Below are 24,902 nucleotides of genomic sequence, written 5' to 3' on the forward strand. Positions count from 1 at the left end.
TCTGAGGTTAATTGCAAGTTTTTCCCTCCACTGGAAAGAAACAGCGTCACAAAAAAGGAAGTCACTTCCCCTTGCTTTGAACAAGTATTGGGTTTTTTTGTTCCCCAGAGCCTCGAAACGCTGGAAAGGTGTACCTCATACCTCTTTTGTTCTGACAAATCAGAATTGGGTAACTTGGGAAAATTTTCGTAAGTTTTTCTGATATATATAGATATAAGTCCATCTGCTGAGACTCTTCCATTAAGATAAAGTACTTTACAGCTCTTTGAAAAGTTCCAAGACAAAAGATGGAGAGATCTGGGTAAGTGTGAAATGTTTCTTTATGGAGATAGCAGAGTAATAAAACATGGACAGTTTGATTGTTTATTCAAAAGGAGGGGCGGGGGAGCTAATGGACCAAGCATATGAGTGCTGATAGTTCTTGCAACCATTTATTGACTATAATATGTATGCAGAGGCCTTCACAGAACTATTTTTGGTGAAGTAAAACTCTGTAGGTTCCATGTGACTAAAAATTGAAACCTTTTGTCAAGGAATGAAAGGCTTCCATGAGGTTTTGGTTTTGCTTTCATGCATGAAGGGCATGAAATATAGTCAACATTGGTTGGTTTACAGCATGTCTGTTCTGCTGAGAGGTAAATGGACACTGCTTGCCTCCTATAGCCCACTCCAAAAACTCAGGACTAAAACCACCCATTGTGGGGTGTTCTAGTGGGTGGTCCAGGGGCTCTTAGCTGCCCCTTCCTGCTTTTGCAACTTTGCTTATAGGACAGAAGTCAGTCTAAATTTGCATCCATGCATACAAACTGCTATATGTAGATTTGTGGCACATGGCTTTGTACTCCTAGTCTTCTAAGGACATAGAGATCCACTGGCCCCTTTCCACATTCTGTTGCCTGTTCCCCCTTGACTTTATGCCAAAGGGGACTGATTTGCACCTCAGCATTTCCCTGTGCATGCTATCCTACGCATGCACCTCTCTTTCCCACCAGAGAAAGATCCCCCTTTCCCTTGCCCAAAGCAATCATGTATCCATCACTCTTACTGGGAGCCAATGGACTTGGGTTCTATCTGATGTCCCCAAGGATAGGAAAATCATTCTCACAATCTAGGGGGCTAAGGTTGGCCAGTGGCTGGAGTTGCTGTCAGAAGAACTTTAGATGGTACAGAAAAAGCTTGGTCAGCTATATTCAGAAGGTTAAATTTTAGAGAAAGACAGTGTGCCCACTTCCCGTATTTTGATTTTGGCTTATATCCTGGTTTGGAGGACATGACTCATGTTTCAGATTAGAACCGGAAACATGAACTTGCACAAAATGTATTGAGTAATGTGTAGTCCATGTATTTTCAGTGCTCAGATACCGAATAGTTGGTAACCATGAACTTAATTCAAATATCCTTCAGCAAGCTTCTTCCTGTGGAGTTTAGGAAACAACAATAAGAAACCAGAATAATAAGCCAAAATAATAATTTTAAATTGCTGAAAGTTGAGTTCTAGCCAAAGTATTTAAAGTAGCCATATTTTACATACATAAATAATCTAAGGAAAGATTTGGGTTTGCTCACAACACACAATAGAACCATCTCTCTTTAGCAAACAGTATCCCTTCTAAAGTAAACTTTGGTTGCACAAAAAAGATTGTGTGATGATGACAAGCTTAAAAGACAGTGTTTTGGAAGCCTTTCATCAAGCAATACTAGAAACACCTAGCTTTAAGTCCCCTGAATTTAGGAGGTCACAGGTCTTAAATATGAATATATGACTGTGGAGAAATGCTGTGCCCACAATTATGTTTTGTGCTGGGGTGAGGGGAAGTTATGTGGTCTGTGTTGATGTCAGAGTGTGACTGTCAAAGTCACAACCTTGCACTGTTACTATATTGCAGGCCTGTTTAGCAGTAGCTGCTTGGTAGCAGATTCTGAAAACTGAGAGAGATCATCACTTTTAGTATTTGTAGATGTGGCTTGGATCACTTAAATTCATTTTGATTGGTCTGGAAAACAATAAGACTTTGGTTGGCTGGTGGTTCTAGTCAGCAGAGAAGAGCAGTCAACTGTCAGTTGGGAGAAATAATGTGGAGCGGAGAAATTTGAGGTGAAAATGGATGCCTGAGGTAATCCATATTAAGAACAACACATTAAGTTGTTCACCCCCAGTTGCACACAGCCTAGCTTCCAAGTGTTGAGACACTTCAGGGGGGCCAACACATTTATTTTGATTTGTTATGTTTACTTGTCAACTTACTACAAAAAGAAGCCTCAAAGTGATTTACATTTTTTTTAAAAAAGTGTAGAATACTTTGGTCTTGGTTCATAGGTCATTGGAAGCTGTGGTGCCTTTGTGATATATGAGGGGTTTTTTTACACACATATATACAGGCTGAGCATCAGATGGTGTTTGTTGTCGTCCTAAACATCTGACAGGTACCAATTTGGTCACCCTGGTTTTAGAACATGCCTGGCAAACCTGCCACAGGCAGCCGGAGACTGTGGTACTTCAGGATGGAACAGGAGGGTCCCATGAGTCCATCTATGCCATAATCCAGTCTGAAGTCTTCCAGTCCAGTACTAGACTATCTGCTCCCAAGTTCAATAGACGAGAAGCAAAGTTACTCCAAGCACTTGTGATGGAGCAGTACAGCATATGCACTTCACTGTCCACAACAGAAACACTGTTTTGTACTCTGGGCTTGAGTTGTTAAGAAGTTTGGCCACCACTATGTAAAGGGAATCCAATCCATGTTTTCATCAGAGTCTGGAGTATTGCCAGTCCCAGTTTTAAGCCCAGGAGCTCTAGAGACAAGGCTGTCAGGCAATTGAAGAGATATTTCTGGCGGGCTTTTCTCATGCCTAACAGTTTGTTCTAAATAAAGTAGTTTAGTCACCATCTCGTTTAGAACACTTCTGTTGTTATGACACTCTTCTTCTCATTCGCAGGTTCCAAGGTGTCATCCATCTTTCTCTTTCCTGTTTTCTACGGAATATGGTGCCCAGGCTCTTATGTATTTTCATTGCCAATACACTGGATACTTCTGCCTTCAGAATCCAGCTTACGGGAAGTGCAGGTGAAAGCAGTAACCATCAATAGCCAAGTCCTGGTTTAGAACATTCCAGTGTTTCTTTCTTCTTCTTTTTAATACAAAGCCATTTTTTTTTTACGTAGATAATTGCCACGATCGCACCGTGCATTTCAGGTCCACTTTTGTACTGGCAGGAGAACCAGTGGTCCTCAAATGCCCTCCTTTGAGATACAAACATATGGATGCTTTTGATCAGCCCTTGAATCTCACCTGGGGGAAAAATGGTTCAGCAACAATTATCCCTGCAGGATACAGAGAAACAAGAATTCTTTTACAAGATGATGCTCTTTGGTTTTTGCCAGCTTCCAGTGAGGATTCTGGGGAATATATCTGCACTCGAAGGTAGGCATTCTAAGGCACAAGACTGTTAGCCTAGGCTACATAGGGTTAACCAGATAACATGCGTATTCATGCATCACTGAAGACTTACTGGCAATGGATTTACAAGACAGATCTGGGGTACTGTTTATCAAGTGTTGGAAAAGGTAAGATGCATTTAGAAGTAAGAGTTCTTTAGAGCAGAGACTGAATGCATTGGATTTTTTTTGCTGCAATGTATCTGAGGCCAGGGACGCGGTGGCGCTGTGGGTAAAACCTCAGCGCCTAGGACTTGCCGATCGTATGGTCGGCGGTTCGAATCCCCGTGGCGGGGTGAGCTCCCGTCGTTCGGTCCCAGCTCCTGCCCACCTAGCAGTTCGAAAGCACCCTTAAGTGCAAGTAGATAAATAGGTACCGCTTTCTAGCGGGAAGGTAAACGGCGTTTCCGTGTGCTGCGCTGGTGCTGGCTCACCAGAGCAGCTTTGTCACGCTGGCCACGTGACCCGGAAGTGTCTTCGGACAGCGCTGGCCCCCGGCCTCTTAAGCGAGATGGGCGCGCAACCCCAGAGTTGGTCACGACTGGCCCGTACGGGCAGGGGTACCTTTACCTTTACCTTATCTGAGGCCATCTTCATTCACATAACTTCGGTGTACCAAAGGTACCATATTGTACCCAATATTGGTGTGTGTGGCATGTGGCATGCATACATGTCATATGTGCGACTCGCATCTTCAGGGAGAGGCCAAGCAGGGAACCCAACGTGGAACAGCTTCCTCTCTCACACTCAGGAGGAGCCACCCAGGGAACTGTGCTGTGCTAGGCCTCCTCCACCCCCTCAACATTAAGGGGACCTGATCCCCTGCCAGCAAATATTGAGGGGGCCAAAGACCCCTCTGCCCCTAGGAGTTGGGCACGCTTCAGTGTAACTATTCTTTCATTACTAAGAACAAGGCTCAGATCCTATAACTGAAGCTTGGTGTGACTATCACGGGAAAACCAGCTCCCCCAAAGTCAGTGTTGCATTATAATAATGTTTAGCTGCATTGGATCATGTGGCTACATCTAACTCAGGCATTATTGTTCCTGAGGGAAGTGCAGCCCTTGCAAGAGAAGGAACGACATGTTGCATCCATCACCAATACAATGTGAAGCCTAGCCACAAGAGGGTATGGCTCCTCAGCTCTGGACATTATTATTACTATTTTTAAATGGTGGTCGCAGAATGTGGAAGTGGCTTACGCTACCTTTCTTTGACATCCTTGTTTCTTGTGTGGAGTGAGGAGGACAGTCATGTTTCTCCTGCAAGGGGATGTCTTGAACTCTGTGTATGTCTGGCACTACAAGGGATGAGGGTGGCGCTGTGGTCTAAACCACTGAGCCTCTTGGGCTTGTGGACCAGAAGGTCGGTGGTTCGAATCCCCACAATGGAGCCAGCTTCTGTTACTCTGTCCCAGCTCCTGCCAACCTAGCAGTTCGAAAGCACACCAGTGCGAGTAGATAAATAGGTACTGCTGTGGTGGGAAGGTAAACGGTGTTTCTGTGCACTCTGGCACTCGTCACAGTGTCCCGTTGCACCAGAAGCAGTTCAGTCATGCTGGCCACATGACCCAGAAAACTGTGGACAAACACCAACTCCCTCGGCCAGAAAGCGTGATGAGCACTGCAACCCCACAGTCGTCTTTGACTGGGGTCCTTTACCTATTTTTTACCTTTACCTATGCATGTGGCACTTTGCAGGTGGTATGGAAAGAGGAAGGGCAAAGCACTCACTGAAATGCAACTAGTTGAGGGGAAGAGCTTGGGGCATCTGTATCTTCTGCAAGGAGAGGAGCATGAAATGAGCTTTGAAGACCCTGCAATGTTTTGATGATTATTAACATTATCACTCTAGAAAGCACCATGCATACTTATTAAAGGTTACAATTGTGGTTATTAATGGTCACATTAAGTGCTGCTTTGTTTTTAGTGTGGGCTAACGAATAGTCCGGGACGCGGGTGGCGCTGTGGGTGAAACCACAGAGCCTAGGATTTGCTAATCAGAAGGTCGGCAGTTCGAATCCCCGCAACGGGGTGAGCTCCCATTGCTCGGTCCCTGCTCCTGTCCACCTAGCAGTTCGAAAGCACATCAAAGTGCAAGTAGATAAATAGGTACCGCTCCGGTGGGAAGGTAAACGGTGTTTCCGTGCGCTGCTCTGGTTTGCCAGAAGCGGCTTAGTCATGCTGGCCACATGACCCAGAAGCTGTACGCCGCCTCCCTCGGCCAATAAAGATGAGTGCTGCAACCCCAGAGTCGGCCACGACTGGACCTAATGGTCAGGGGTCCCTTTACCTTTACCTAATGAATAGTCCACGATATGGGGTTGGAAAAGAGAAGCTTCCTTCTGGGCTTGATGAATGCAAGTAGCCAGGCAGAAACCTTGCGGCAGCCTAACGTACACTTTCCATCTTTATGGGTGTGATTTTTTTTTTAAATGGCTCAAGGAAAGGGAAGGTCAAGAAACCTCCCCTCCACGGCATCAATTTTCCTCCTCAAGTTATAGCCTCAGTGTCTGCATTTTGTTAAAAAGCGGAAGAAAAGAAGTAATTAAAAAACCAGTTCATGGGCGATAGGCACCAGCAGCTGGCAGGGTTTGGCCTTAAACTGTCCGTGATGTCTGTTCAGGGCATGCGTTTAGAAAAGGGAGCCTGTCTAGAGTGCAGAAAGTGGTGCCTTACACAACTGGTCTCTTGTGGTCCCACCTGTTGCCACCTGTTTGAACATCTGGATTTGTGTCATCCTTGTAGCAGTCAATGGCTAAAAGTGACATCCACAAGTAATTTCGATCACATTTAGCCCTCCAGTAAGAAACGGAAGATGTAAGGGGATGGGCTTGTATTTTCAAATGTCTTACATTGGTCATTGCTAATAAACAGAAAAGATGTCCCCCCCCAAAATAAATTATCTCTGCTGAGAGTGATACTGATGCTGTTGAGCCTGATAGTGATGAAACAGCTCTTACACTACCTCTGTGCAATATTTTAGCAGTCTTGCACAGACAGAAAAGTGTCCCAAGGTAGAGAAACACAGATGTGCTCAGTGTCCTGTGGCATTGCAATGTACTTAATACCAGAAGTTACTCCACTGAGTGGAAAGAGACATGTGCAATGAAAAGTATGCAAGACTTCCAGTGTAAACCTCAGGGGGACTGGCATACGTGCAGAAAGAGGTCACTTATTGCAGAGGATATGTAAATGATTTTTTCGGTGAAAAAGTCAGCAGCTGATGTCGTTTTCTTTCATAATGTCATTTCCATTATAATGCCTCTATATTAATCCCACAAGCAAATTCATCTGGAAGATATTATGTCCGAATTAAAAATCCAAGACAAACCTATGCAGTTCCTTGCCAAGTAATCATGAGCCGAACAACATACACCTTTTTCAGCCCGGTCCTCAGGTTGCAAAGGACTTCCCTTTATCACAAATAAAAAGGTAAAGGTAAAGGGACCCCTGACCATTAGGTCCAGTCGTGACCGACTCTGGGGTTGTGGCGCTCACCTATTGTCTGAGGGAGCCGGCGTACAGCTTCCGGGTCATGTGGCCAACATGACTAAGCCGCTTCTGGCAAACCAGAGCAGTGCATGGAAATGCCATTTACCTTCACGCCATAGCAGTACCTATTTATCTACTTGCACTTTGACGTGCTTTCGAACTGCTAGGTTGGCAGGAACAGAGACTGAGCAATGGGAGCTCACCCCATCGCGGGGATTTGAACCGCTGACCTTGTGATCAGCAAGTCCTAGGCTCTGTGGTTTAACCCACAGCGCCACCCGCGTCCCTATCACAAATGTAGGCTGGTTTAATAGTTACAGCTTTTGCTCAAGGAACCGTAAACAACAATTTTGTCAGGGCTTCTAAGGACAGAAAATCTATGTGCAAACTAACATATTCAGAAGTTTTGATTCCACCAATATTAAGAAAAAATATATGGTGATGAACAGCATAAAATCAACCATACAATTACTTTTTAAAAAGAGAGAAAAAAAGAATCAAGATACACCAGAATTGTATATAGCACATCAATATAGCTGGATCTTTTAGACAATGTACAAACCTGGGGCTATTTCAAACATTACACCAAAGAAGGGCCCCCATCAGTGAAAAAATTCCATACTCTCTGCAGTTGGTGACCTTGGCTTCTCTTATGCCTCAGATAAAATATTTTAAATGTTTAATCTAGCTTTTAAAAAACAACACACACCCTGAGCTGTATTCAATGGTGGCTTTGCATTACATGACTGTTTATTTGTTTTTTAAGCAGATTTTTCCAACTGCATAAATTCCTCATCAGACCCTCCACACAAAACAAAACAACAAACAAATCAATGGAACGCAAAGTGTGCATTGCTCCTTGCTTACACCCTGGTGGAATCTAGACGCACACATATAAAACGCTGCGAAAATGCTTTTTAAAAAAAACGTTTTGAAAATATATATTGAATTTGCCATAAGCTCACCATTGCCATCTAGTGCCACATTTGTATAATGCTCTTAAAACGCACTTAAAGCATTATATTTGCAGCTGCATAGCTGAGTCCCCAGTATCCGTGGCAGTTTCTCCATAGGAGTCATAGGTCATATCTATTATACAGCATCTAAATGGCAACCCAATGGCCCTTGCATTGATGTGAATCCTATCTCTGTGACACTTACACTGGTGAAAGGGCCACTGGATTGTTCTGAAGGTTATCTGCCTATTCCTGCAGCCTGATCAAACTTGTGCTGCCAATATCGGTACCTCTCAAACACCTGGGCTTCTCCTATTTTCACCAAGATTGCCATTTAAGCGCAAGTCAGCTGATGGCTTTATTGATCCCTTTTATACTGAAGTCAATAAGGCAGATTTTCAGTTCTGGCTGTTTAGCTCACAAGAGGAAGCAGGACAACTCCCGAGTCCTGACATCATATGGCAGAGGTTTTCGGCCTTTCTGAGTCCACAGATCCCTTGACCAGCTACAGTGGTACCTCTGGTTAAGAACTTAATTCGTTCCGGAGGTCCGTTCTTAAGCTGAAACTGTTCTTAACTTAAAGCACCACTTCAGCTAATGGGGCCTCCTGCTGCTGCTGCACCACTGGGGCACGATTTCTGTTCTCATCCTGAAGCAAAGTTCTTAACCCGAGGTACCACTGTACATTCTTTCTGTGGCACCCCTGTGGGGCTCAAGAGCCCGGTTATGTCACCCCTTGCCTGCAGAGCTGGCAGTCCCTCATCCTTTTTTCAAACACCCTCCCTTGTGGAGTGTTCCCTCAGCCTCTTTTTCAGATGCTTTTTCAGAGGGTGGTGATTTAAGTGTCCTGTGTGTACTTAATTGTTCAAAATGGTTAAATCTGAATAATAAAAAACAATGGTGGGTTATGGTGCAATGATAAATCTTCCCTTGTTGTGTATGAATGCCGTGTTTCTTCTTCTCCCCCCCTGCCCATTTGCCCTCCGCCTGCAGGAATTCTTCTTACTGTGCTGATGTGTCTGTTCATCTCACAGTTGTGGAGAAAAGCGCTGTTCGTAATATTTCCTATCTCCAGAAGGCTTTCACATTTAGTCCTGGAAAGGTTGTCTGTCCGGCCTTGGAGAGTTTTGTACAAAAGAATACAAACTACGAACTCAAATGGTACAAGGTATTATTATGGGTAATTTCTTCATGGCAGTTTGGGAATTTGAACTTGGACTTCCAGTATCCAAACCCACAAGGGACTATCATCTGCACTGCACTCAGAACGAAAGGCAGAATAATATAAGACGTTGACATCATGGTAGAAATTGCACAGGGTCCTATGCAGGGCTATGACATGCCTAAGCCCATTCATTTGAATTGGCATCTTAGTTGAATTGTGGCCAACTCTGCTAAGACCAGGGACGGGGCTGCAATGGTCCTCCAGATGTTGCTAGATTTCCACCATCTGCAGCTGGCATGACCAGGGGTCCAGGATTATGGGAGCTGTAGTTCAACCACATCTCAAGGGACATAAATTACGTACCTATCCTTAGCCTAGGATCAGATTAATTAGCTGTAGCTTTGAAAAAGGACCTTAGATTATGGTGGCCTGAAGATGTGCTCTTGAGTTAAAGCTTTGATACAATAGCCTGAAAGTTTCATTAGGTTGCTTTGTTTGTAGAATATTTGCATTTAAGATGACAAGCTGTTTTCACAAAGAAGAGGTCCACCATGAGCTTTTTTTTAAAAAAACCCCAAATGTTCTTTATGTTCAGAGGCAGCTAGCCTAAGGTTACCAGATGTCCCTGTTTCCCGGGGACAGTCCCCAGATTTACAAATCAGTCCCCATACAAAATCCTGTCATTCCTACTGAAGTTGAAAAGTGTCCCTGGATTCATTGAAAAAAATCTGGTAACCTTAGCATAGCCCTGAACATCAGATACTGATGCCAAAAGAAAAGGTTGTTGCCATTGTGCCTTGGTTATGTTAAGAATCATGTTAGACTCAGAATGCTAGACTAGATACAACATTAGTTCTGCTCCAAGAGAACCATGCTAAGTTGAGTCCAAAGCCTGAGGCTATTTTATTTTTTTGGAACTGCACAGCACTTAATTTAGTTCGCTAAAACTAATTTCCTCCTTTTCTCTTGGTTAAAGCCATCCACTCCGTCCAAATTCTAAACAAACCATTTTCCACGTGTAAATTTTATTGAATTATGAATGTGCATGGTGCACATTTAATTTTGACACTAATGACTTGGTAACTGGAGGGCAGTAGTTCTGAAATCCTGCAGAGCCCTGCTAAATTTATCTGTAGTTTATAGCCCTTTCACCAGAAACCAGGTCTGTCAGCAACTGACTAGACCATGAGTTTTTATTTAGTGATAACAGTGTCTGGCCAATAATGGAAAGTGAAACCCAGGATCACAATATCATTTTACAAAGTTATTCTGGAATCGTGCCAAGTTGACTTTGTGATGGAGAACCATTTTGATCAGGTTTGCCTGAGGAATTTGATCATTGCTCATTCTGATATAAACTGACCTAATCTGCAATTCCTGGACTGACTAATGTGTGGATCAGAACATGCCCGTCAGATCTCACACTTCTCCAGATGCTGTTGACATAATTTTCGGTTCAATATAAATGATCAGAACATGTTTAAAGATACATATCCGGAGAGAAAACAAAATGCATGTTTTAAGCGAAAATGCAGTTAAGAATAAGCACCCAAATGTTGATTTTTGTTCAGATTTTTAATAAAAAAACAAACAAACAAACTTTAATGCACATATGGGATGGAAAAGTTTTTTGGGTGAACACATGTGAAAGTGATATGGACCAGAAACGGAGGCTTGTCCTCATTTAATCTATCATTGATTGATCAATACAATATGGAATTTTCCACTTACGCTGCCACTACAACAGTTAGTCATTATTGTGTAACCATGTGGCTTATTGCAAGACTTTAACAAAGATCTCTCTCCTTTCCTGGCACCACACGGAAACTGAAGCGAGTCAAAGTGTAAACCAAATAGTCACATTTGCAAACCCTGCTTAGTTAAGGAAGCCAGCTTCATAATCCATGGTTGGTTTGTTTTTTAAGTTGGCCTGTTTTTAAACTGGTCAGAGCTTGTTTTAAACCACTGCCCTTGGTTTGAATGTAATAAACCAGGATTCGTGGAAAATGAAAATAACTCTTATTCTGACTCTGTGGGGGGAGAAGGAGGGGGAAAGGTGTGAGTCTGGTGCTTACTGCAAGATCCTCTGTGCTCATGTACACAGTAATAAACAGTGGCATTTAAGCTTTATGTGGACATTGTGTATAAAAAGCTTATTTGAGGTACTTTTCTGCTTTGGAATCTGTCAGGAATCAGACCCCTGCTGCAAAGTCTTCCCAGTGTTTCATGGCCTTTCCAAAATGCCATCACTGCTGCATCAATGGATGTTAAAGTTGTTCAGTGACATTAAGAATTCACTGAAAAAAAATCACCTTAAGACTCCTTGGCACTGAAGCATTGTATTTCGCTACTAAATGTTCGGCTGCCTATTTTATTTGTGTACTTTTTTGTTTTGTTTCTAGGACTCAACACCTTTGGACATTGACAATAAGAAATTTGCTGTTTTGAAGGGCACAAATTATCTCATCATAAATTCTGTGTCCTTGGATGATTCAGGCTACTATACTTGCCAGCTGACCTTTCGGCATGAAGCGGGACAATATAACATCACCAGGACCATTCAGTTAGAAACACTTGGTAATGTTTACTCTTGAACTACTAAAGTACGCAATGACGGGCAGGACTGTACGTACAGATGATCCACTTTTCTTTGCTTAAAAAAATACAAATCTGGTATGAAGTAAACTTTGAAAAGGGACGCAGGTGGCGCTGTGGGTTAAACCACAGAGCCTAGGACTTGCCGATCAGAAGGTCTGCGGTTCAAATCCCCGTGATGGGGTGAGCTCCCGTTGCTCGGTCCCTGCTCCTGCCAACCTAGCAGTTCGAAAGCACGTCAAAGTAAAGTAGATAAATAGGTACCGCTCCGGCGGGAAGGTAAACGGCGTTTCCGTGCGCTGCTCTGGTTCGCCTAAGCGGCTTAGTCATGCTGGCCACATGACCCGGAAGCTGTACGCCGGCTCCCTCAGCCAATAAAGCGAGATGAGCACCGCAACCCCAGAGTTGGCCACGACTGGACCTAATGGTCAGGGGTCCCTTTACTTTTACCCTTTAAACTTTGAATTTTCCACATGGATCAATTATACAAATGTGCATATTGTTGAAATATGCGTAGCAAGGAGTCACTGCTCAGAACATAAGCTATGCAAACGACAGTTTAATCTGTGGCATTTCTATGCAAGGCAGGAAAAGACTGCAAACCTGGAGAGCCATTGCCGGTCAGTTTAGACCAGAGGTGGAGAACTTATGCTCCATGGACCAGATGCGAGCCATGGGGCCTCCCCATCTAGCCCCTTACCGCTCGTCACAGCCCAAAACACTCTTCTGTTGAGGTCAAAAGAATGTCTCCCTCAGGGTCAGAAAAGTTGCCCAACTGCAGATGCACAGAATATGCACATCCTGACTCTAAACAGCTTTCCTGGGATGTATTTTGGCAGCGAAAGAAAAGACTCCTCCTCTTTCTCATCATTGCAACTGCCAATTGCTAAAGCCCTGAGCTTACCCAGCACAACATTCCAGCTATTTGCTTCCGATAAGAGCCTGAAATAGTTTCAGAAGAGAACTAAGATCGCTGGCTAGTGGCCAGTGGAAGTGTGAGGAATTCACAGCCTTTGTGGGAGGTAGAATACTTGTGGCTTAAATGCCTCCGCTTGCGAAACCAAGTAATTTATGCCAAAAGAGAGCCCTGGGAGGTGATTTCCATTAGCTCGGGGAATGCAATATTTAACTAATAGTGGGAAAGGGTAGACAAATACACCTATCTCACTCTCCCCTTTTTATTTTTAAATTTGTACAGGTTTCTTTGCTGCTCTGTTAAATAAATATAGAAATATATGTTAATTTACCTGTTAGTCAGGCTGACCAGCAGGGGGTGGTAGTGTGCTTAATGTGTTTTCAGATCAAGGTAAGAACTGCACATTCTTCCCCCATTTCAATTTATTTTAAACAAGCTGAGAACCTCTGAAAATTTCACAGAGCAAAGAGAGAGGAAAGAGAGAGAGACAAGATCTCTGAATGCACTGGATGTTCATTCTGGTGATAACAGTTACATTTCAGCCGTGCCTTATTCTTTTGAGAGAGGTTATTTCTTTATCCTGGTAAATAATGGAAACTATTGTTGTATCAGAAAAGCGGATGTAATTCTCTGAAACATCTGTTCTCTGAACTCTCACTAGGCCAAAAGAAGAGAAGCCGACCTGTGATTGTCTACCCAAATGAAAAGATTACATTAGCAGGTCTCGGTAAGGCCAACAATTTATTCAAGTCGTTTCTGAAAACAAAGTACCCTTATGTTACAAAATAAGAATTATAACTCAGCTTTAAATTTCTTACCAGTGGGTTTTAGTACTATATTAGTTCCAACCATAATAACAGCTAATGGTGGCTTTACTGACTTTGCTATAATTGTGGCAGAATTAATGATGTCTGTTGCATCCTGAGGAGTCTCCACAATTCAGCCTTTTGCGAACAGGGCCAAACCAAACTTACACATATTGTGTCATGTCATGATTCTCTCTCCCTGCCCCCCTTGTTCCTTCATGTCTTCAAAACTGAGGAAAGGAGTGGAGGAGCTGAACCTTTTCCTTGCCAGTTCCTTGGGCAGAAACCAGACTGGGGTGATTTTGATTGAACAAACAGCTGGTGGGACATGGTGACCACTCAACCACCTGCGGCTTCCATGTATTTTAAAACAAATGGAACAAGTACAACTTGAATACAGGAAAATAGGTTTTTGGCTCTAATTCTCCTTATCCAGGGTTCTTTCGAAACTGAAGTTCTGTCTAGGGGTGGTGTAGGGGTCTAGGTGTTAGAGCTCTTAGCAGATCACCCTCATCAAACTACAATTCTCAAGACATTTTGTTGCTTGCACTTGCTTTCTTCTTTGGACAACACTTAAAAAAGTCTTGGCACTTTGTTCCTCTACCATGGTGTCAAAGATATGGTCCATATCGTTGTGAGAACCTATGCACGACACTTGAAGTAGAAAAAAAGATGACATAGGTGTAGTGCAGAAAAGAGTGTTCTGTATGTTTGGGGAAAAGTCATCAATATGGAACACTTATTTCTTCTGTTTAATAGCTATTCCGGAAATGTAGGAATGTGTGTGCTCTTTGGATAAACCAGTTTTGCAAAAGAAATGAAAAAGCCACCCCCCCATTATTAACCTAAAGGTTTTCACCAGACCTCCTACCAAAATCTTTTTATTTTTATTAAATTTCTATATTGCCCTTCATTTGAGGATCACAGGGTGGTTTACAATAATACAACACCAAAATGCATACTGTAGTAACAAAAGAAAACCATACTGTCCCTGCCCCCTGGTGCAGTTTTAAAAGGCTATATATTGTTTAATTAGCCCAAAGGTTTGGGAGAAGACGAATATTTTTGCCTGGACCCTAAAGATATGTAATGAAGGCACCAGTTAAGGCTCCCTGGGGAGAGCGTTCCACAAGCAAGGGGCCACCTCAGAAAAGGCCGCTTCAGTCCTTGAAGTATTGCAGTCCTGAGCAGTTTAAGGCTTCATAGGTCAAAAATAGCACTTTGAATCAGACCCGAAAACTGGCTGCCAGTTCAGTCAGGCCAGGATTGACATTATATGCTCATACCATCTTGCCCTGGTAAGCAACCGCTGAATTCTGTACCAGCTGAAGTTTCTGAACCATCTTCAGAGGCAGCCCCATGTACATAACACATTGTGGCAACCTAGAGGTCAAAAGCTGGCTGGGATATGGAGCCCAGAACCTTATCTGAGATGTGTGCTTGTCTACAAGTGGTCACATATACCAGGTCCTAAAAAGAATTGATGAAAGTTACAGGGACTCTGGGTAATTTGAACCAAGAACCTCATGGTCTGGGTAAGCTAGTAAGCTACCATGGATTCTGTGTGAGCAAGTCTTCAAATGTAGAAGGAAATGAGGATGTCAACATGACCTCTGCAATCGATAGGCAGTAGGTTTCTAGGTTGGCCTATACTGTCGCTAAATCTAGGCTGTTTTTTCATCTTTTAAAAAAATAATTTGTATTAATTTTAAACAAATGGTATCACCAGTCAGACAATTTTACAACAACATGTGTAATTTTCTTGCATCTTGGTAATCATTCGGACAAGTGCAGATGGTATGTATCAAAGGCTTCACTGTGTTCTCAAGTCTAACTTGGCATATTTGCAAAAAAAAAAAAGCGTTGAGGAAGTGATCAGTATTGCTAAATATTTGCACAAGTTTGAAAGTGATTTCCTTTCAAACAAAGTATATATTTTTATTGTGCCTTCATGGGAGAAGGATATTTTGTACCTAATGCCCTGTGAAGACAGGGCCATCTCCGGCTGATACCGTGCTTTTGAATGAGATCCAGCAAATGTCATTAAAAAAAACAAAAACTTCTCTGCAGCAATAAAATATTCCATGTGCAAACAAGTACAGTGACTCATGCTATTCTAGGCTATTGGAATGTTTGCCTTAGTCAAGAAGGATGTGGTTAAGCCACATGTTGCTGGCTAGCATAAATAGAAAGGGTCATCAGCTAAACAAGCTTGACTCTTATTGCTTTAATTCTGTAAGAAACTGTTCAGACTCTGCTCAAAAACTCACTTGCCACCAGCATCTCTTCCAACTCCTCTTTTTGGGATGTTGACTAAATAAGTGTTTTTCTTTTGAGGCTTCAGGCATCTCTGGGAAATGTTGCTTCGGTGGGCTGTTGTTGCTCATCCAGGGGATGCCTGAGGTATTTCACTCAGCCAGGACAATTATCTGTCACTTTTGCCTTGAGATTGTTGGGGTTGGTTGCATTTTATTGATCCTATTAGATTCTTGTTAGCTGATGATAAAAGCTCTGGAGTGTAGCAGTTGTTTATTGCAATGCTCTAGAGCTGATCCACCTATTTCTTGGTTCCCCTACTAGGCTAGATGATTGGTCAAAAAAGGCTTGGTCAAATGTGGCCAAATAATGCTCAAGTATGGGTTAAACCACAGAGCCTAGGACTTGCTGATCAGAAGGTCGGCGGTTCGAATCCCCGCGAGGGGGTGAGCTCCCGTTGCTCGGTCCCTGCTCCTGCCAACCTAGCAGTTTGAAAGCACGTCAAAGTACAAGTAGATAAATAGGTACCACTCTGGCGGGAAGGTAAACAGCGTTTCTGTGTGCTGCTCTGGTTCACCAGAAGCGGCTTAGTCATGCTGGCCACATGACCCGGAAGCTGTCTGCGGACAAACGCTGGCTCCCTCGGCCTGTAGAGCGAGATGAGCACCGCAACCCCAGAGTCGGTCACGACCGGACCTAATGATCAGGGGTCCCTTTACCTTTTACCTATTTTTAAAGCATTCTTTTTATTAGGACATTCAGTGCTATTTTTCTTGAAAAAAGAGGTGCTGGAACTCACCACGACTGCCTCCTTTGTTCTCTTATAATGGTGATACATTTCTTTTGTTGCGACCCACCCTGAATTGCTTGGTGATGAAAAGTGGGATATAAATCTTACAAATATATGAAAATTGTAAGCTGCTGTCTATACTGTGGCATTCCTGGCACCATGCAGTGTTTAACGACAATATTTGACTGGTGTATGCCAAGCGCTGAACTGGATGCCCAATATTTGCATTGGAAGTGGGCCAAAAACCAAGACATTTGGAACACTTTAAGTGTCCACAGGTAATCAGACTCCAGAAGAAGTGGTGTGAGAATTGTATTTTCTTCTTCCACCTGTTTTACTAAAAACATTTACATGATGAATCTCCTGCCAACCTAGCAGTTTGAAAGCACGTCAAAGTGCAAGTAGATAAATAGGTACCACTTTGGCGGGAAGGTAAACGGCATTTCCGTGCGCTGCTCTGGTTCACCAGAAGTGGCTTAGTCATGCTGGCCACATTACCCAGAAGCTGTACGCCGGCTCCCTCGGCCAATAAAGCGAGATGAGCACCACATCCCCAGAGTCAGTCATGATTGGACCTAATTTTCAGGGGTCCCTTTACCTTTACATGATGAATAATGGCTAATTGCTTCTCCCGGTAGACTTCTTGGTTTATTTAGTTCAGTTTCTAACACACCTTTCCCAAGGAGTCTGATTTGGTAACAATTAAAACAAAGGGCATGCAATGAAAACAAAAATACACCTACTTAATCCTGGCTGTTGAATGTCAGCTGAAATAAGAATTTATTGAGCTCTTCAGAAGACTTAAGAATTAAGGAGTGGTGATATCCATTATTGCTCAACATAGTACTCAACATTTGTTTGTTCTTACTTCCATGTTTCCTTTTAAAACTAGGTTCTCGACTGACAATGATATGCAAAGTGCTTACTGGAGAAAGCAGCCATTTTTATACTGAGGTTTGGTGGCTAGCCAACAAGACTTACATTGGTAGGCTTTATCAAAAGGGCAGAGTTACAGAAGGAGAACGTCAGTAAGTATTACTACGCTCACCCCAATCTCTGAGCAGTGAGAAGGTGCCAAAACATACCTTGGGTTTAGTTCTTTAAAATGGAGGTCACTTGAGATAGCAGTATCTTTGGGATATGTGGTTCTATTTACACATATATACACAAGATGAAAAGGCTCACAGCATTAACAGATCTTGGTCCTCTGTTAGGTTTCTAGCCACTACCATAGCTTTGGATTCAGCAATGAGAAGGAAGCGTCTCTGTGTCTCCGCCCATCCCAGTTCAAGATGAGGCTGACCATTTTTGTATAGTTCTCTTACACTTCACTTTGGCATCACCTCCAGCTAGCCACCTAACTGTAACATCATCTAGCTCAGCTTCTCCACAAGAATATCACGGGGGACTTTGTCGAAAGCCTTACTGAAATCAAGATGTGCTACATCCCCAGCATTCCCCTGATCCACCAAGTTTGAAACTCTATAAAAAAAAAAGAAATACGATCAGTCCGGCATGATTTGCTTTTGAGAAACCCATCCTGGCTCTTCGTACTCACAACATCCTTTTCTAAGTGTTCACAGACAGACTGTTTAATTATCTGTTCCAGAACCATTCCTGGTATCGATGTCAAGCTGACCAGTCGGTCATTTCCCGGTTCCTCTTCCCTTTTTAATGACTCCAGTCCACAGGGACCTCATCTGTTTCCCAAGAATTTTCAACGTTTATAGACAGAGGTTCTGAGACTGTATCTGTGAGTTCTTTTAGTACTCTTAGATGAAGTTCACCAGACCCTGCAAATCTTAATTTATTTATAGTAGCTATGAGGTCCCTAATACCTCTTTTCCTATCTTGGGCTGCAGCTTCCTCTCTACATCATTTATTATATTTTCACCTTTAAGCCACATTCCAAGCAGATTCAGTCACCATAGTATACTTCGTGGCTGAATGAGAATATGAATCTGCATGGTCCTGGTTTTAGTCTGAAAGTGCTTCCAGACAGGTGGTTATTGTGGGATTGGTGCTCCTCCTGCATGCAAGTGTTTTGCAGGGTCGATATGATGTTGGCATCAAAAAGGCAGCCCATATTCCCTCCCATTGAATCTGGATTTTTCCTTTCCGGGGGAAATCCAAAAGGTTTAAGCATGCCAACACCCTGGTTGCAGTCTGGAAGCCCCCTGACAAACTAACAACTGCATTATAATGGTTCACTACTGAGATCCTGTCAAACCCACTTTTCTTACTATTTGGAATACAAAATATTCAAAATCAGGGTGTTGCAGTGAAATGAACGTGTTCCCATGTGCTATAAAATGCTGTGCCCATAGTTATGCACCTCGCCAGCCACCCGCCACACAATGCTAGACTAAAAAAAATCAAATTACAGTGTTCTTGAAATGCTATCAATTAAAAAAAAGTGATCCTATAAATTACTGTTTCCTTGTTTTAGGGAACTTGTAGAAAATGATGAAAATTACATTGAGGTGCCCTTGATTTTTGACCCTGTGAAAGAAGCTGATTTCAATACAGACTTCACATGCGTTGCCCATAATAGTCTCGGGCATGAAATACGTGCAGCACAAGTAAAGCAACAAGGTATGTGTCTGTGTACGAATATACTATTCTTGCCCTACTTGTTAATGTATGGTTCAGCTCTGCAAGACCTTTACCAGGGTTGAGAACCTGATTGTGCATCATGGCTGCGTTGGTAACTGCAAAGAGAATATCTAATTCTTCCAACTCAAGATAGGGCTAGGGTTAACCCCTTGTTTGAAAGCCTGGGGGGCGCTGTCAGTCAGTGTAGACAGCATTTGGCTACATGGAACAATTCTCAGACAGTATAAGGGTGTTTGTTGGGCTAAGACAGAGTGCTTCCACGAGGTACAGTGGTATCTCGGGTTACAAACTCCACTAAACCGGAAGTAGTACCTCTAGCAGAGCTGCTCTTCTTTTATGCTGTTAAACATTTTAACTTAGTTTCTTCCATTTTTCTTCCTCAAATGTCATACGACCTTTCTGGGAGTTCAATACTCCGTTTGAAATATGTGGGCTTTATGAAATAACACCCCTACCTTTTTATTTAGGCTGCGCAAAGTTTGACACCAACTTTTATTTTATTTTTATAGAACGCGATACGTCTTGGTACTTGGCGCTCATTCCTGTGGCTCTCATTGTCGCGATTGCGGGAGGAGTGTGCCTGCATAAATGTTGGAAGAGAAGATCAGCAAGGGGATATATTGCAACCAAGTCCTAAAGGACAAAATGTTCTTCCTTTAGCATGAAAACAAACCAACCGCTCGGTAATGTGCTCCAATATATCAAGAAACCTTTTGGATGAAAACAAAAATCACCCAAGACATTTTGCTGGCAGAGGCAGGAAAGCCTGATGTAATTTCCCATGATGATAAAAATATATATTAATGAAATAAATTGCAAATTGTTGCCAGTTAATTTACCTCTCAGATCTGCTGCTTGAGGCTCCTCACATTAGTCAGAAGTAAGGCTGGTACTTGCAGAAGCAGAAGGTGTGTCAGAAGGGCCATAGCTCATCTAGTGGGCTCTTAACGTGGTGGAGCGTTGGCCTTGCATGCAGAATGCCCCATGTTCAGTCCAAGTCACTTCCAGGAAGGACTGGGAAGGGCCCTGTTGGAAACCCAAGAGGGCCACTGCCAGTCCGTATAGACAATATTGAGCTTGATAAACCATTGATCTGACTCAGTATAAGGAAGCTTCTGATATTCCTTATTGCAATTTCTTAGACCCAAACTAAATAGGATGATGATAAGCTAATGCCTTCAAATATTGTTCTTCTAAAGGGATGTGAGGCCAGGGGTGTGAAACTCTCATCTCCCTCACCTGTTTTTTCCTCACAGGTCTTTTACCCCTTCAACTAGGCTCTGACACTGGAATTGAGCCAGTTTGGGAGAAAAGTACACAGCTGGAAGGGGCTGTTGTTATTGTTTAGTCGTGTCCGACTCTTCGTGACCCCACGGACTAGAGCACATCAGGCACTCCTGTCTTCCACTGCCTCCCGCAGCTTGGTCAAACTCATGCTGGTAGCTTCGAGAACACTGTCCAACCATCTGGTCCTCTGTCGTCCCTTTCTCCTTGTACCCCTCAGTCTTTCCCAACATCAGGGTCTTTTCCAGGGAGTCTTCTCTTCTCATGAGGTGGCCAAAGTATTGGAGCCTCAGTTTCATGATCTGTCCTTCCAGTGAGCACTCAGGGCTGATTTCCTTAAGGATGGATAGGTTTGATCTTCTTGCAGTCCATGGGACTCTCAAGAGTCTTTTCCAGCACCATAATTCATAAGCATCAATTCTTCAACGATCAGCCTTCTTTATGGTCCAGCTCTCACTTGGGAGAAAAGCAATGACAAACCTAGACAGCATCTTAAAAAGCAGAGACATCACCTTGCCAACAAAGGTCCGTATAGTTAAAGCCATGGTTTTCCCAGTAGTGATGTATGGAAGTGAGAGCGGGAAGGGGAAATGGCAGGCAAAGGAAAGGGGCCCACAAATCTCTTTGGCGCTTGAAATTATGTTGTCTACTCTAGACATTATTGGAGCTCCCAGGTCAGGCACCATCATTAGTTGTTTGGGCCTTTAAATAGCTTTGGAGAAGATGGGACAGGATATATTCCTTACTTAATCCTATTTACTTTTATCTAATTCATTCGCTGAGTGAGGATCCTTTGGTAGCCAAAATGGCACTGTCCATATACAAGAGGTGGGTATCAGGAGGCTTGGGATTTGTAAAACTACAAAAAAACTTGAGGGGGGAGGGACCAAAGGGGGAGGCAAGCCATAAACAGCCCAATAAAGACTGGGCATGCTAAGTGGGCAAGGAAGGCTGACTGACACTTGTGGGGAGGCGGTGTGGAATGATGCATTCTGTAAAAATGCATAGCTGCAGGGACCCCGAATAAGAGTACTCCACATTGCAGCATTTTGTGAATAGGAGTACTCCACTCCCAAATAGGAGTATTCAATACTACTCTCGTTTCTTGAAACTATTAATGTGGAATGAATAAAAACACTTAGATCAGTAATCGAAAGAACTGTTTGTGCAATCCCCGTTAGAATGTCCTCATAACTTTGAACAATTTTTCCTACCCAATATCCCAAGCTGCTTTGAATCTCCCCTCAGTTCTAAAAGCTGTTCACCATGTGGCGTTGGAAGGTGCTGTCTAAACCTGTCAAAAGCTCTCTTGAAATGAGTTTCTCAGATATTTGGATGCTGGCAAATGTGTCTAATGTGACTAGAATATAATGTATGGATCTGTCAGCGTCTTACCTGTGTATGCATTAAATAAAAAGGGCTTACGAACAGTCTGGGAGCCAAGATATTTTTTCCAGCTCTAGTAGTTCTAAGCTTTGGAAAGCTTTTGTTCTGAGATTAGCAGCTGCACCCTATGGACAAAGATAAAATCTGTGTTGCAACGCTTTTGCTGAAAGAAAGAAGTCAGCCTTCCTTCTTTCAGTGCCAGGTGCTGATGTCATAGTAACCGCAAATTGGCAGGTTTTCCAAAAACCTCTCCATATTTGTTTAGTGACCTCTGTCTGAGAGTTGCTTCATTTTCAAAGGACTCATTTAATGATTCTACATTAGTAGAAAAGAAGGCATATGTAACTATAATTACTTCCATAGGTGACTCTGTTTTTGTTTTGCTTTTGTTCAAAGGTCGGTAGCTAGAGAATGAAAGGCAGCTGTCATGGTAGACGAGCTGTCTTTGGGGAAAATGGGAAGGGAAATGTAATATTATTACAGACCCAAGTTGATTTTCCAGAAACGACTTGGCTCGTCAGTATCTTCTTTCCAGAAAATGATGTGATCAGCAACGTAACAATGCTTTCTGTCCCTTGTTGCAATCCCCCAAAGGATATTGTCTGTGTTGAGTTAACCACAATGTTTCCAAACAATAAATTCTGTATGTAATTATGATTTTAGATTCTATTATCTTTTCCTTTTGGAAGGGAAAAGATAAAACACAACACAACAAATGAAGGGGTCCAATGGGTAACTCAGAAGTTTTACTTTATCTTTCACAAAAAAGTTTTATGTCAGACGCCTTGTTAATAGTAGAGAGCAGCTTTCAGAGGTTTTGAACTGCTATTCCCATCTGTCCTAGCAAACATGTGGTGGCTGAGGCTGATGGGAATTGTATTACTCAACATTTGGGGGGCACCAAGCTGGGGAAGAGTGGATGATGATGATGATGATGATGATGATGATGATGATGATTACCCTGCCCATCTGGCTGGGTTTCCCCAGCCACTCTGGGCAGCTTCCAACCGAATATTAAAAACATGATACAGCATTAAACATTAAAAACTTCCCTAAACAGTGCTGCCTTCAGATGTCTTCTAAAAGTCTGATAGTTGTTTTTCTCTTTGACATCTGGTGGGAGGGCGTTCCACAAGGCGGGCGCCACTACCGAGAAGGCCCTCTGCCTGGTTCCCTGCAACCTCACTTCTTGCTTTGAGGGAACCGCCAGAAGGTCCTCGGAGCTGGACCTCAGTGTCCAGGCTGAATGATGGGGGTGGAGATGCTCCTTCAGGTATTCAGAGCTGAGGCCGTTTAGGGATTTAAAGGTCAGCACCAACACTTTGAATTGTGCTCAGAAATGTACTGGGAGCCAATGTAGGTCATTCAGGACTGGTGTTATATGGTCTCAGCAGCCACTCCCAGTCACCAGTCTAGCTGCCGCATTCTGGATTAATTGCAGTTTCTGAGTCACCTTCAAAGGTAGCCTCACGTAGAGCTCTTTGCAGTAGTCCAAGCGGGAGATGATCAGAGCATGCACCACTCTGGCGAGACAGTCCACAGGCAGGTAGGGTCTCAGCCATAGATGTCAACTTTTCCCTTTTCTTGCGAGGAATCCTATTTGGAATAAGGGAATTTCCCTTAAAAAAAGGGAAACGTTGACAGCTATGGTCTCAGCCTGCATACCAGATGGAGCTGGTAGTCAGCTGCCCTGGATACAGAATTGACCTGCGCCTCCAAGGACAGCTGGGAGTCCAAAATGACTCCCAGGCTGCACACCTGGCCCATCAGGGGCACAGTTACCCCATTCAGGACCAGGGAGTCCTCCACACCTACCTGCCCCCTGTCCCCCCAAAACAGTACTTCTGTCTTGTCAGGATTCAACCTCAATCTGTTAGCCGCCATCCATCCTCCAACCACCTCCAGACACTCACACAGGACCTTCACTGCCCTCACTGGTTCTGATTTAAAGGAGAGGTAGAGCTGGTATAGAGGCTGTAAGTAAAACAGTATGTTCCCTTGGAGCTAATTCCCACAAAACAAGATTCTATGTGCCCATAATGTACATAGTCTAGTATGTATTGTATCTGAAATTCAAGCTGTTCAGTATTTTCACACAGTTTTAATGAAAAAATGTTACTTGTACTGTAAGTTTTGTAAGGAAGTCAACCTTTCATATTTTCATAGGGTTTTTAAAATAGCTTTTAAAAAATAAAACAGCTTAACGTATGATTTCTAATGTTCAGAAACTGGCACAACAAAATCTTGTTTATTTTATTTAAAAACATACGCTCCGACATTGAACTAGGTAAGGCTGCTTACAACAGCAAACGTCAGAGATGAAATTGGGCAACAAAGCTAACAAATGAATTAGGTAAAGGTAAAGGTACCCCTTGCCAGACTCTAGGGTTGTGCGCTCATCTCACTCTATAGGCCGGGAGCCAGCGCTGTCCGCAGACACTTCCGGGTCACGTGGCCAGCGTGACAAGCTGCATCTGGTGAGCCAGCGCAGCACACGGAACGCCGTTTACCTTCCCACTGGTAAGCGGTCCCTATTTATCTACTTGCACCTGGAGGTTGGCAGGCGCCAACAAATGAATTAGAACACTGCAATAGAGATTCATCAGTAGAACTATTGCATAATCATTGGTCAATAGTTATAATTTGCAGGCAGCACACAGAAGCTTGGTTAAGAGTATGTGCAGCAATACACCATTTCACTTTGTGCCACATTATTCTTCTAATCTAATTTTGTAAGTGTAAGGTGTATGGGACGTGGGTGGCACCACAGAGCCTAGAGTTTGCTGATCAGAAGGTCGGCGGTTCGAATCCCTGTGACGGGGCAAGCTCCCGTTGCTCGGTCCCAGCTGGACCTAATGGTGACTGGACCTAATGGTCAGGGGTACCTTTACCTCCTTTACCTTTAAGGTGTTTAGGATTGAAATTAGATTTTTCCTCTGGTTGTAGTTGTCTACCTTTTTTCTTCTATGTCAGGACTGTGGAATAAATCTCAGGGACCCCCCCCCCACTAGTGATTGTTGTTTTTTACATATAACATGCTTCAAACATAAGCAGAGGAAGTGGTAATGTGATATGTGCAGTATATTTACTCTTAGCGGTTAATCCCTACCCCAGAGATATTTTAGAGGTAAACTACCAGCTTCCTCACCCTCTTATTTAGTTAACTGTTTACAAGCCAAACCTTTTTTATAGTAGAACAAGC

At 43.1% G+C, this 24,902-nt stretch overlaps 1 protein-coding gene across 1 annotated transcript; it reads left to right on the forward strand.

Moving 5' to 3' along the window:
• Positions 1-287: 287 nt before the first annotated feature.
• Positions 288-19,957, forward strand: IL1R2 (interleukin 1 receptor type 2). Its single transcript, XM_053384219.1, has 9 exons — positions 288-301; positions 2,938-3,065; positions 3,164-3,422; positions 8,880-9,054; positions 11,454-11,628; positions 13,224-13,289; positions 17,307-17,442; positions 18,864-19,009; positions 19,540-19,957. Exons 1-9 carry the CDS (start codon positions 288-290, stop codon positions 19,665-19,667), a joined length of 1,227 nt encoding a protein of 408 aa, XP_053240194.1. The 3' UTR covers positions 19,668-19,957.
• Positions 19,958-24,902: the final 4,945 nt, after the last annotated feature.

The sequence above is a fragment of the Podarcis raffonei genome, chromosome 4 (genome assembly GCF_027172205.1).
Source record: "Podarcis raffonei isolate rPodRaf1 chromosome 4, rPodRaf1.pri, whole genome shotgun sequence".
Taxonomy (NCBI): domain Eukaryota; kingdom Metazoa; phylum Chordata; class Lepidosauria; order Squamata; family Lacertidae; genus Podarcis; species Podarcis raffonei.

Bases quoted from the DNA above. Each gene is read 5' to 3' on its own strand.
- IL1R2 (XM_053384219.1), top strand. The intron at 9,055-11,453 runs GTATTATTATGG...TTTTGTTTCTAG, and splicing joins ACGAACTCAAATGGTACAAG to GACTCAACACCTTTGGACAT. The intron at 17,443-18,863 runs GTAAGTATTACT...TCCTTGTTTTAG, and splicing joins GTTACAGAAGGAGAACGTCA to GGAACTTGTAGAAAATGATG.